This window comes from Panthera leo, chromosome D1 (genome assembly GCF_018350215.1).
Source record: "Panthera leo isolate Ple1 chromosome D1, P.leo_Ple1_pat1.1, whole genome shotgun sequence".
Lineage (NCBI taxonomy): Eukaryota > Metazoa > Chordata > Mammalia > Carnivora > Felidae > Panthera > Panthera leo.
The window spans coordinates 103,230,894-103,244,374 of record NC_056688.1 but is presented as its reverse complement, the minus strand read 5'-3'; the positions used below and the strand labels follow the sequence as shown (position 1 = coordinate 103,244,374).

The following is a 13,481-nucleotide window of genomic DNA, read 5'->3' as shown; positions in this document are numbered from 1 at the left end:
TACTACCCTGTAACAAGAAGAGTAACTGAAAATAGTAAAAGAATTCTGAATAAAAGGTGAAACCCAGAGTTTAATACAATCAAATTTTTAAGCACTCAGTGCTCCGAAGTGTTTTCCACAAATTCTAATTTTACGAGCTATCCCTTAAAAAAGCGGGGGGGGGGGGGGGGGGGGGTAGGGGGGGGTCTTATAGTCAATTAAGTTAGGGAGTTACTGCACATTTTGGTATTTTTATTGCTCACTACTCAACAAACAAAATCTGAGAGGCCCTGCAATAAAAAAAAAAAACTAACACACTGATGACTCAAACACCTAGCACATTTGACTCTGTAAATACTTATTATTCCACGAAACACTTGAAACTCACTTTAGTAAACATTAAGATATTATAGTCTCCTTTTTTTTTTTTTTAATAAGGTTTCATCTTGGGCAGTTTTAGTTGGAGGTTTGAAAGTAAAGAAATTAAAATTAGTGGATAAAGTAACACTGGAATTACTAATAAACTACATTGCATTGTGGCAAACTATCACTATACTTATTACCATAAGAATAACATTAGTTGAAAACAGAGAACAGAATGAAAACAGAGAGCAAAGTTAAAAAGGAACCTGCTAGGCTCCATCCCTCAAAATTTCTAACACTCTTGGAAGCTGGCAATGGTAAACTAAACTTTCATGTTTCAAGTTTTTCCCTTTTTGCTTCTTCTGTGTGGAATGCTCTTCAGCTATCTACATGCACACTCAGGTCTCAGTTACAAAGTCACCTTCTCAAAAGGGGTCTTCCCATGACATCGTAACTTCATCAAACTCTGAACCACATTATTTTAATCAAATGTTTCACTGCACTGATTTGATTACCAGCACAACCTAGTACCTAGAATGCTGCTGGACACATAATGCGATGCTCAACAACTACTTGTTCAATGAATTAATAAACACTATCTTTGCAAATCTCCATTTGTTTTTATATATTTTCCATTTGTTTTACATATACCTATCTGGGTTAAATAAATACAAGAACAGGAACCAATACAAATATGTTTCTTTACTATTTCAAGTGTAAAACAATCAACATGGCACTTTGCAACTTCATAATTTTAAAACAACAAGTTGTTTTTTGTGTGTATGCAACATTATTTGTTCAAACATGTCCAAGGTTCTTATCTTTGACTGAAGGAAAGGATATAGTTTCATGCTGTTTGGAGTAAATAAGAGTTAAAAACAATCCTGAAAACATCTTGTCAATATTAAGGAACAGAATTAGTAGTACCTCTAGAAAAATATCAAAAACCTGCTCAAAATTTTGAATAACTTTGGAATGAGTTGAGTTACTTCAGTTAAAATGCAGCCAACTGAACATGAAAACTATTCCAGAGTAACAGAACAACTTTCTGAGAAGTTAAATGACAAGAAAAAGGGTAAGAATCGAGGTGAATTTAAAAGCATAGGGAAAAGTGACCACCATAGATAGCCTCCACTTCTGTATTCCCTGGTCTAGTTGTTTAAATGTACGTAAGATACAGTTTTCTTACGTTCCTATATACTGTTCAGAGTTGAACAGCCGCAATGAAGAGATGAAAATGAGAGCTGGAGAGTATCTATTTCTTCAAAATTTTACAGTTACCTTTTACTGAATGTTCACTGGATTTTGAAGTACTGATATTATTTGCAATAAAAGGCAGGACTTGAATTCAAGTGCTGAGCTCTAACTAGAGATTCGGAGCATTTAACTAGTGAATTGAGTGAACTGATGGAGACTGAGCTACCCAGAATGCAGTTTAATCTCTCCACAGCTGCACAGCTATGTAACAAGCCAATTTCTGGTTTAAGACATCTATGCAAAGAGCAATTAATTTATCTCCAACAGAGATTCAAAATTACCACCACATCCTCCAAGTTCTGCTCAAGGCAACCCAAAATAATTTCTTTATACATACTCTTTAGACACATCAAACAACCTTAGCTCTAATAAAGGCAAGCTGAGGATTTTGCCTTTTGTTTTAATAAAAACTGCTCTGGTACTTGATTGCCACCTGTCTACGTTTTCTTCACAACGTAACATTTCAAAATGATCTCTGAATAAGGAACGTTAGACCTTCCATTCTTGGCAGACTCTATTTTCCAAGTAAGAGCAGCAAACTGGTCATGCAAAGTTTTCTACACAAAAAAACTTGCCTAGAATAAATATTTCTGCCTGATATGAAATACTAGCCTCAGGTTCTAAAATTCAGAGGGAAAAAAAACCTGGTAACTGGTATCTAATTATTTACAAAGCAGCCACCAATTTAAGTCACTGGTTCCTAATCACACTGTCATTCTTCTACATGGCATTAAAATCCAGGTTTTAAACTTGCCTTATACATGTTACATTTTCTCAAAGCATTCTTTATGAAGAGAAAAATCTTAATATATACGAACATATGTACGTATATAAACACATACATACATAAACACATGTACATACATAATTGGCCAAGCCTCAGTTAGATTTGTCAGACACAATAAATGAAATGCACTTAAAAGTACACTTGTTCCAGTCTTAAAACGGATGCTGCATATTTGATTTAGCATCAAGAAATGCAGGCAATAACTAGAAAAAATATATACATATAATGACTGAGCAACTGGCCCAGCATGTTAGGGGCCATTTTAATAATCCAATCTGCAAAGCCAGAATAAAGTCTTTTTTAAAAAAAAGTTGTTTTTTGTTTTTAAAAAGGTGGACATTAGCTTTCTTTCATAATCCAGATAAGCAGAAGACTACATTTAATACCTATATTTGGTTTGGTAAAACTCTTTTAAAGAGAAACAGTCTAATGATCCCATTTAATGATTCATCAGGCTGAATGAAATCTTAGAACACTTTTCTTCTCACATTCTTCAAACTGCATTTATAATTTGAGTCTCTACAGGCACCAAGATTTTGTCTATACTTTACTCTGTATATTGTGTATCATTTCTGTTACTTTACTAAAAAACCATATAGCTAAAAACAAATTGCAATAAACTAAAATGAGATAATCTGATTTCCCACTGATTAGGTTTCCAAATAATGCCAAAATGTTCCACTTGCCCAAACCTAGCATCTAAATAGGTTCTAATCACACCAATAATTTTTTACTAAATAAAAATCACTTTTAAATGAGAACAATCTGAATCATTAGGCTGCAGTTTATCCTATTTTCTATCAGATTATAAAACAAGCAGTGTAATGTACATGACAGATAAGAATGATCAAGTCTTACCTTTGTCAGTTGTTACTTTGTCCACGCATCTGAAAGAAATGAGAATCAACTATTAAAAGAACAATCTTGCACGCATTCTTAAAACACAGATATTTATCTCTTTCAGGTTCATCTCCAGAGTGATACAGAAAGCACCTAGAGTAGTGTGGTCAATAGAACTTTCTGCAATGATGAAAATATTATATATCTGCACTTTCCAATATGATAGTCACATGTGGCTACTGAGTGCTTGGAAGAGCTTATGTAATTGAGGAAATGAATTTTTAATTTTGATTAATGTAAATTTAAACAGCTATCATATCTGACAGCACATAGTTACAGTATTCTTCAAGACAGTTTCTAACTATAAAAAGATTAATACAAAGGAAATAGTGCTGATTTTATTATATTAAGTGGTTATGTAAGAAAATGTCCTTATTTTACTAAATGCAGTAACTAGGGGTGAAATAAAACGTTTGAGATTTTCTCTAAGGTATGTCTGTCAAAAAAAGCGGGGAGGAGAAGGGAGATAGAGGTAATGAGCAAAATCTTGACAACTATGGAGATTTCACTGCACTTTTTTCTCTATTTTGTGTATACTTGACAATTTTCACAAGAAAAATTTAATGAACCTAACAGAAAACCCCAAATTATTCATTTGTTATACCCAAGTCAAAATCTATTTCTACAAAGGCAAAAGACTGGACCTTAGAAATAAATATAATTTGTACTTTACAAATTAGATAGCAACAGCAAAGAGTTTTATGTGTTATAAATGGATTTTTAAAAATGTTACTATCTTGTCTTAAATTTGTTAACATTTCTATCATTCATAACTGTTGAGTGTGGTAAAATGAACCCCTGCCCCTGGAGTCATTACCCAAATTCAAAAGTCCTCAGGTCTTGGATCTGTATTGTAAAGATGTCACACAGTATTTCTGAAGCAGTACAAAGTTGGTTTGGTTTTTTTCTATTTTTTGAAAGTAACCCTGATATAAATGAAAATCTTATGTAATAAAAGAATGTCCAAATACAGAAGCCATAGCATAATACAAAATCTGTTCTCCTTAGAAAGAACAGCTATCATTTTCTCATCCCACTTTTTTTTTTAAAGCTTGGTATTATAATTTTATTTTAAATTATATTATCAACATCCCAGTTAATAATTAACATAAGATAACTGCTAATCATCCTAACTCTAAAGGAGAAGTACAGATTTAATTGCTAAATTTTGAAACTACGCAATAAACTTTCCAAAAACCGTTTGGAATGCTAACATGTTTCTATTACCATATTGATCACCATAAGAGGAAAGCTCAGAATTTTAAACTTCTACAACTGGAGCTTTCTCCAAAGAGTCTCAAAAGCTGTTTCAATTCAGAATATTACTGCCTTTTCATTCCCATTATCATGACACCTTACAAAAGGAAATAGCAAGAAAGTGTCACCCAAAGGTTTACTACCATTTTACTTTAAACAAGAAAATACACCAAAAATGGAATGCCATGTACCAGAAAATAGAGCAATATTTGTTTCCTTCATTTGTAACCTCCCCCGAAACCTGTAGTAGTAGTCCCTCTAAGAATACTCCATTTTAGCCAATAGGGTTACTCAATACCTAGAAGTTTAAAAAAGTACTTATTGAAGTTTTACACGAAGTGCATTGGCTAAACACAGGCCTTATGATCATGGTAGAACAAAAAGAAGACTTTTTTGCAATCTAACCTACTCTTAGTTTAAGAATTAGTTTCCGTATTAGTAAAAAGCAGATGTTTTAACTTGATGAATTCAGAAAAAAAAAATGGTAGAAATGTACATATAGTTTTTTTAAAAAATATTTTTGAGAGAGAGAGAGAGAGAGAGAGAGAGAGAGCGCGCATGGGAGAGTGGCGGGGAGAGGCAGAGAGAGAAGGGAACAGAGGATCTGAAGTGGGATCTGCACTGACACCAGTGAGCCCCATGCATGGCTAGAACTCACAAACCATGAGATCATGACCTGAGCAGAAGTCAGACACTTAACCAACTGAACCACCCAGGCGCCCCGAGAAATGTACATATACTTTAAAATGAGACGTGGATTAGGGGTGCCTGGGTGACTCGGTCGATTAAGCGTCCAACTTTGGCTCAGGTCATGATCTCACGGTTTGTGGGTCTGAGCCCCACATCAGGCTCTGTGCTGACAGCTCAGAGTCTGGAGCCTGCTTCAGATTCTGTGTCTCCCTCTCTCTCTCTGCCCCATCCTTTGCTCACACTGTGTCTATCTCTCTCAAAAATAAACATTTAAAAAATGTTATTAATAAAATAAAAATTAGACATGCATATATATAAACATCTGCAATTAAAATATAAGAATCTGAACTCTTAAGCTTATTGGCCAAAATACAGCAAATGAACCAAATTCTTCAATAGTACTGATATAAAAACCTTTCTTCATATTTGGTTTATCTTTTCTTATAATTAGCCTTAAAGTTTTATTTTAAAATGTTTCTAGCATTTAACTTTATGCCTTTCTTTTGAGCAAATTCACTGAAAAATCATTTCCTTCCATAAGGATTTCCTGTTCATTAACTTTTGAATGTTTCAATGTAAACGAAAACATTGTTACAAGCATAAATGTATATTAAAAACTGTAACCTAGTTATCACTTAATTATAAAGCTAACTTCACAAATCATAAATTGTCAGTTATTGATGAAGACACTAATTTAAAGAGCTTAAGTAACTTGCCCAAGGTCACTTAGTGAGTGGTAGAAAGCTGGGAGCAGAAACTATCTAGTCCAATCGTTTTCTACTTCATTACTTTGCCTTCTAACAAAAAAAGAGGTTTCAAACAATCCAAATCCCTGTAGTTATTAACCTTTTAAACTACTGTACACTTTGCTGTCTCTTCAATCAAGAGAAACAAATGTAGGTGAAACAGCTATTACTGAGAATTTATAGGAGGAAACGTTGGAATATGTAAAAGAACCTGAAAAGAACAAGTAATTAAGACAGAGATTAAATCTCTTCCTTCTTTTTAAAAAATTGCCAAATGTTGTTAGGAAAATAGAGAAGAAGGTCAGAGAATACTTGACCAGGGTTCAGTAAACTGATACTCAAAACCTCACGAGAAGTGCCTGGGTGGCTCAGTGGGTAATGTGGTTAAGCATCCAACTCTTGATTTAAGCTCAGGTCATGATCCCATGCTTTGCGAGACTGAGCCCCAAGACTGAACCCTGTGTCAGGCTCTGCACTGACACCATTGAGCCTGCAGGAGATTATCTCTCTCCCTCACTCTGTCCCTCCCTCCTGACCCCTCCTCTCTCTCAAAATAAACAAACATTAAAAAAAAAGAAAGAAAAAAACCTTTTGAAATATCTTGAAGGGTTAAATAATTTTAACTGATTAAAGTTACCTTAGCACTCTGAAAATCCGTAAACCATGCATACATGTTTCTCAAACCTTCACTAATCACTGCATCTTCCCTTCAGACTGCAAAGTCCTTCAAGACCAGGACAATGTCTCATTTACCTTTATAAAGCCTCGCCCAACAGGGTACCGGGCCCAGTTACTGCTCAATCATGGTTTAGTTAACTGAAATGCTTTAGAACTCCTTTGATTTCTAGGGCATGCAGTAAATTATTACTAGGAAAGTTTATTTTAACAATCTGATCAAAATTGTGTAACTTTAAATTAAGAGACAGTTCTGAGGCTAAGAGAAGGTAAAAGAACACTACTATCTTTTACAATACTGGACAAGAGGAAAGGACACTAAGAATTAAGGCTCTATCTTTCTCCCCCCAGGGAATCATATGGAGAAAAAAAACTGAAGGGATTTAATTAAGCCATCTTCATCCAAGTTCAACTGTTTTAAAGTAAAAAGACTCGTAACTACTTTTTTTTGCCAAGAGTTAGGGGAAAAAAACCAAAGAAATGGAAAAAAACTATTGCACTAGGTGTCATCAGGTTGAGACATCATTTCTGTAAGTAAAACTGGTAGGAAAGTGGGAGGGAAATGAGCAAGGAAGTTTAGGTATATTTTACTCAGATGGGTAGGTGAGAATGGAAGGGCATTTAAAAATGTATTATGAGGTTATTAACTTTCCCAGGTGTGGCAAAAGAAGGAAATGGAAAAAAAGTCCCAACTTTGCAGAGCTTCCATAAAACCACCACGCACCACTTATGTCTCTAGTATGCTACCACCACTCAAAACTAACTTTTAGCAAAGACTGCATGTAGTACGCACTAGGCTTTGTGTTAAGTGCTTCACGTGCTGTACTTAATTCTAATTCATCTCATAAGGATTAACATTAGCTCCTATAAACAATGAAACTAAAGCACATGCAGTTGAAGAAATTTGTCCAAGGAACTTAATCCAAGTTAGGGTAATGATAGCTCTTTTCAAACTGGTGAGATTAAATACACAATCTTAAAAGTTTTTGTGACTGGAATTAATCTACAGGAATTAGAATCCCAATCGCAGCCAAATGATTTGTATGCACAGATCTTTGTTCGCAGAATTGCAGTTTACACAACAAATTCTCTGGATTATGTTAACTTAAATAACATTCAAAAATTTGAAGTACATCTAACACCTCTGAATTTTATCTCTTTCTGAGGGGCTTCTAAGACAAGCATGCAAGTCACAGACGTAAGTCTTAATTTTGGAAGAGGTGTTTTCAAGTTTTAAATTTGGGATAAGCCAAATCTTGCCACACTATCTTTGGGAGGGGGCACTTAAAACTGTAATTCCCCCACTCCAATTTTCCCTTTTACCCATTTTTTTCACTTGAAAGTCGAAAGATAAAAATGATATTTTCAGCGACGAATTCAATGGCTAATATGATTAATTTCTACAATTTACAAACACACGTAATCAGTATTTCCGACATAGAAACATCTTTAAATATTTATGTTCCTGGTCCCTCCATTATCACTAGATGATAACAGAATTCCTTGAAGAATTGTCTTTCAAGGATGAAGTTCCTACGTTGGAGCATAAGCACAGGCAGAGAAGCGAAAACTAAAAATAGATAGATAAATAAATAAATAAAATAAAATAAAAGGAAAACCACTAAAAGATACCCATCTGATTCTGCTGTGTGAAAGACTACACTTAAAATTGGCAGAGCCACGTTTCACCCTAAGCACCAGATTCCTAAAACAAGTGAAACGTGATGTGAAAATTCAGCAGAGTGGAACAAACTACATAAAGCTGCTCATACAACTGGCTCTCGAGCTAATTAATGGGAAGGGGGGGTGGGGGCCACGCACTTCAGGAGCCAAGACCGTGCTGTTGATTTCCTAATGGGGATGTGATGTAATACTGGAGAGCCGCCTTACGAGGGGAAGGGACAGGCTGACAAAGGGAGTGCAGATGCCAGAGTGCGGGCGAAGCCTGCGGCGGCGGGGAAGAGGAGGGCCGCTCAAGGCGCAGGAAAGGTGTATCCCACAAAGGACGACCTCGGGGAGAGGGGAAGTGGCCCCGCGGACGGAGGGCACGGGGGAGGGCCAGAGAGGAGCGACGGGACAGCTAGCAGGGAGGCGGTGTGACATCTGGCGCGCGAGCCGGCAGGGGGCAGAGCAGGCAGGATGTCACGTGGAGTGGGTGCTACGGGAGCCGAGAGGGTTGCGTGCGGACAGAGGGGGGTCTTTCCCACCGCCTGAAAGACTGCGTTACTCACAGGAGTCGCGGACTCTTCTTGCCCTGAGCTGGAGACGGGGGCTTCGCGGCCTGGGACTGCTGCCCTGGGGCGTCGGGAGGCCTGGCGCTGGGGCTGCTCCTCCGCCGGCGGGGATACTCGGCCTTCCTCCGGCGAGACACAGCGGCGGCGGCGGCGGCCGCAGCGGCCCGGCCCCGGTCCCGACCTCCCCTCAGCACGCGGCTGCTAGTGGTCCCTGCAGGCGCCGCCGCCGCCGCCGCCGCCTCAGGGGGCTGTTGTTGGGGCTCCTCCGGAGCCGCCTTGGCCGCCGCCGCCTCTCCCCCTTCCTGGTCCTGCTGCTCCGGGGGTCTCGGCTCTTCCGTCTCCCCCGGCATCGGGGCTCGTCCGTCCCCCACCCCCTCGTCCCAGGCGGCGGAGGCGGAGGCGGCGGCGGCCGCGGCGCTGCTCCCCCCGCCCCCTTCGCCTCCCGGAGCGTCCGGCTCAATCTCACTCAGCGCTCCTCTTTCCCCCCTCCCCTCCGCCCGGCTCCGAGGGCGCCCCCCCCACCCCCTGCCACTCAAGGCCCGCTACCGCTGGCGGCGCGCGCGCCCGCCACAGACGTGCAGCGGACCAATCGGAGAGGAGGGACGGCTTCTTCGCCCTGCCCCTCGCGGCCTCTCACGCAGCGACGTACCAGGTTCCCTCCCCCACCCCTTCCTTCAACCAATCAGGAAACGGCTCTAAGGGAGCGCGCGAGGTTTCCTTCCCCGCGCACCCGTTCTCACCGTTAAACGGCTGCGTCTCGCGACAATCCTAAAGTGACCTTCCTCCCCCCTCCCCCGCCCCACGAGCTCAACGCGCGCTAGGGGCAGTGGGAGGAGCAGGTCCCGCGAGGAGATTGGTGGGAGGAAAACGCACCTTTTTCCCCGCCTCGCGCGCACCCTGGACTGGCTGCGCGCGCACCTGCCTCCCTAAGGAGCCGCTAATGCCACAGGGCTCTTTCTATCCTTCTTCCTTAAGCCGCGGAAGTAGCCTTGGCGTTCTTCTGCCTCCACCCCGACCCCACTTTCCTGTCTGTGGCCTTTCTGTCCCCAGCGCCGCCAGGTCTTGCGGAAAGAAGGGGAAATTTTTTTGAGTTGTCGCTTCTCCTTTAAGAAAAAAAACGCCGTCGGCTGCCGGATGAAAGTCTCTGAAAAAATGGCGGCGGTAGAACAGAGGCGGGGTCGTGAGGGCAAGGAGGGCCCGCCTCTTGGCGCATGCGCAGGGTCAACTTGTCAAAAGGCATCCTGGGAGATGAAGTCCTGAATATCCTGAGCTTTAGGAAAAGACGACAGGCACCCGGAGGCGTAGAGAATGCTGGGAGGTTTTGAGTGATGCACGATGGGAAAGGTAGTTTACTCGTTCTGCAGTGGGCGTTTGTTCTTTCAAGGCGGTAGTATTTCCGGGTTAGGCCGTGAAACTTGCACAGATCCCAGCTGGGTTGTCGGGCAGTTGCTGGTTGGGATAGCTTAGGACTGTTTTCCCGACTTTGGAATCGGTGTTGGCGAAACATTTCTTGGGTGGCCACGTTCACAGTGGCCTGGGTTGGTTACTTTGCACCTCCTAGCGTTCATGTTTGCAGTATACGCCTCGTCATCTTATGTGTGACCCGTGAGCTCCTAGAGGTCAGGCACTGAATCTGGATCCGTTGGGTGCTTGTCGCATAGCACAAACCCACCACTAATTTGGTTCTTAATGAAAGTCTGTGGAGGGGCGCCTGGTTGGCTCAGTCCATTAAGCCTGGGACTTCAGCTCAGGTCATGATCTCACAGCTGGTGGGTTCCAGCCCCACGTGGGGCTCTGTGCTGACAGCTCAGAGCCTGGACCCTGCTTTGGATTCTGTGTCTTCCTCTCTCTCTGTCTCTACCCCACTCGCACTCTGTCTCTCTGTGTCTGTTAAAAATAAAAGTTAAAAAAAATTTTTTTTTTTTTAATAAAAGTTTGCGGAAAGGATTCTAGAGTTGCTGTTTTACCAGATGCTGGTGCCAAGGAGCTGGCGTCAGCTGCCTAACTTGGCTGTGGTCCCTGGGCTGCAGGGAAGGGGGTAGGGTGAAGGGTTGTTATCGTGATTCTGTGACCTACTCAGAGAAACCCAAGGCCTCTTTCATGCTCCCTCCCTCAAAGCCACTTGGCTTCTGTGGTTTTGAATGTTTCTGCTGCACAGGAAGCACGGTCAGAACAGCAGCTTTGTCAGAAATTACCTGTCTGTTCACTAGCGTATGCAACTATATTATCCTAATGCGTCAAATGGGAGTTTCCATTTGTTTTCCAAGTTGCAGTCAGTGACTCCTGCATTCCTTCCTTACTGCTTTTCATGAACTGTACCCAGGAAGCGATGTGAGAGAATGGTTCTTACCCCTAGAAAATAAAACATCCAGGTTTAAAACCCCCCAGAGAAAGCAGTTGGAAACAAGATCTGGGGATCCAATTCTAAATTTCACATAAATCATTAAGTTAAACTGCAGATGGAGTCTAATATTTGCAAGCCAAGTGCTGAAGTGCATTTTTCCTCGGTGTCTTGGCTTAGTTACCAGTTCAGCTGAGGCAAATGGCATATTTGCTATCGAGTGTTCTGCACTTTCATAGGACTAGTGACATTTCAGTTGTAAAAACTACAGATTAGTGTGGATGGGAATTTTTTCAAACCCATCTGGACTTTTGGAACAGCACTGACATCCAATGGCTGCTCAAAGTAATGCAGAGTGGGAATCTTTTGATTAAAAAAAAAAAAACTCTTTGTGTCAGGAGGGAATGAAAGAATCAATAATTCCTTTAGATCAACCAAAAAAAAAAAAAAAAAAAAAAAAGACCACTGGATTGCAGAGGAAAGATCACAGGCATTGAAACTAAATCTGGATTGGGGCGCCTGGGTGACTCGGTTGGTTGAGCATCTGACTTCAGCTCAGGTCACGATCTCACAATTCATGGGTTGCAATCTCACAGTTCCTGGGTTGGTGGGTTTGAGTCCTACGTCGGGTTTTGCACTGACAGTGAGAAGCCTGCTTTAGATTCTCTCTCTCTGGATTATAGTAAATAGTAAAGCTACCTATAATTCTCTTAATTTCCTCAAGTTACCATTCCTTGAATTTATTTCACTACTGGTAGAGGTGGAGATAATAATATCTGTTTCACAGGGCCATAATTATAGTTCTTCACACACTGCCTTCTCATAGGAGTCCTTTTGTAAATGTTTTATTTCATTCAAGGTGAGTAAAATCAGAGTGGTAAAAGATGAAAGTTAATCTCAGTGTCCTTTTTCTGAGAAATTGCTAGAAAGCAACATAGCTAAGCAGAAATTGTGCTTCACTGAGACATCTGCAGCTTAACGCCTTGTGTCTTGTCTTCCCATTTTCATTCTTCATGACTGCTATAGTTGGTTGTGTTTTGGACCACAGACGTAGCCAGGCCCTGAAAATCTAAATGTGACTACTACTCTGCCCTGCTTTTAATGGATTTACAGTCTATTCAGGAAAGCAGGGAAGCATAATTTCAGATAATTAAGTGAATGAAGACAGCAAAACGAATTGGGTGCTGGTTAACTGATGGAAATTTTATGAAGGAAACTGCTTTTGTGGTCCCCAGCTTTATGTGCACACACACGCATACGCATACTCACATACACTCACACACAGCAGGTTTTCTGATGCTCTAGCCACACTGGAGGAAACAAGTGCAAATCTGCCACTCCCATGAATTCAAGATGAATCCTGGCACATAGTAGGAGTTCAGTTTTTTTCAAAGTTAATTTTGAATCTTTATCACCCTGTCCAATGCACTAACAGAACTCAAATCCTACTACCCATCTTTCTATGTCCCATTTTTAGAACCCTAACTTTTCAAAAAGAAAAGAAAAAAAAAACAACTCACCAAATCAAAAGAGAGGAAGTGCTATGCAAATACAGGAACCAAAAAGGGTTATAGAGGCTGCTTCATGCTGTTTCGTTCAGTTCCTTTGCAGTCCTCTTCAGCACATGCTAAAACAGTTCCTCACAACCTGTGGGACCAGCGCATCTTGGGGTGCGTGACAATGGAAGAGTTAGGTGAGTGAGGACCTTCCTGGAGGGGAAACTGAAGGAATGAAGACTTGGCTACCATCTCTGTGTGGTGGGATGTACTTCTAGCCAGGGGGAGGGTGCTGCTGGAAGATTTTGTTTCCACTTCTCTCTTGACTTCAGCCCAACCAAGAGTGAAGCGTGAGGAACTAGGATTGTTTTGGGGAACTCCGGGTGCACTCTTTTAGTGGCACAAACAGGCAGAGTTTGGTGCTTAGCGGAGTAAACCATGCACAAATACTTTTGGACTGAATTGTTTATTATGAGTATTTGCCCCTTGGCGACTATTGGAGGTCACAGGGTGGTCACACAGTTGGCACCTGCAGAGATATGATTTAGGAAGAAAAAAAAAAAGGGAGAGGGATAGATGGTGTTGGTGAGGAGAAGAAATGGAAGAGCAAGAATGAGACATTTGTAAAGGTTGGAGAAAGGCCAGGGTGGTTTCATTTGTTCCATGGTTTAGTATTAAACCAAGGAGAATTAGCACAATAACTCCACCAATTCTGTTGCTAAGCTCTTTATTTGGAGGAATTCTCAAGGAACAGAT

General features: G+C 40.9%; 2 protein-coding genes across 5 annotated transcripts in view; one reads left to right on the top strand and one right to left on the bottom strand.

Annotated features, from left to right (window-relative positions):
- The window catches only part of ZFP91 (ZFP91 zinc finger protein, atypical E3 ubiquitin ligase), a 47,057-nt gene extending 37,658 nt beyond the window's left edge, over window positions 1–9,399 (bottom strand). For 2 of the 3 annotated variants that reach the window (XM_042906924.1, XM_042906922.1), the window contains exons 1-2: window positions 8,886–9,399; window positions 3,245–3,273 (exon numbers count right to left, since the gene is read on the bottom strand). In XM_042906924.1, the coding sequence (XP_042762858.1) occupies window positions 3,245–3,273; window positions 8,886–9,238 (382 nt within the window). In that variant the 5' untranslated portion in view covers window positions 9,239–9,399. The remainder of the gene's footprint in view (window positions 1–3,244; window positions 3,274–8,885) is intronic. The other variant, XM_042906923.1, reaches the window with a different exon arrangement.
- A 43-nt stretch (window positions 9,400–9,442) lies between these two features.
- The window catches only part of LPXN (leupaxin), a 40,013-nt gene continuing 35,974 nt past the window's right edge, over window positions 9,443–13,481 (top strand). Inside the window, exon 1 of one of the 2 annotated variants that reach the window (XM_042906926.1) lies at window positions 9,443–10,232. In XM_042906926.1, coding sequence (XP_042762860.1) covers window positions 10,217–10,232 — 16 coding nt within the window. In that variant the 5' untranslated portion in view covers window positions 9,443–10,216. Of the gene's footprint in view, window positions 10,233–12,755; window positions 12,923–13,481 lie in introns of those variants that run through there. The other variant, XM_042906925.1, reaches the window with a different exon arrangement.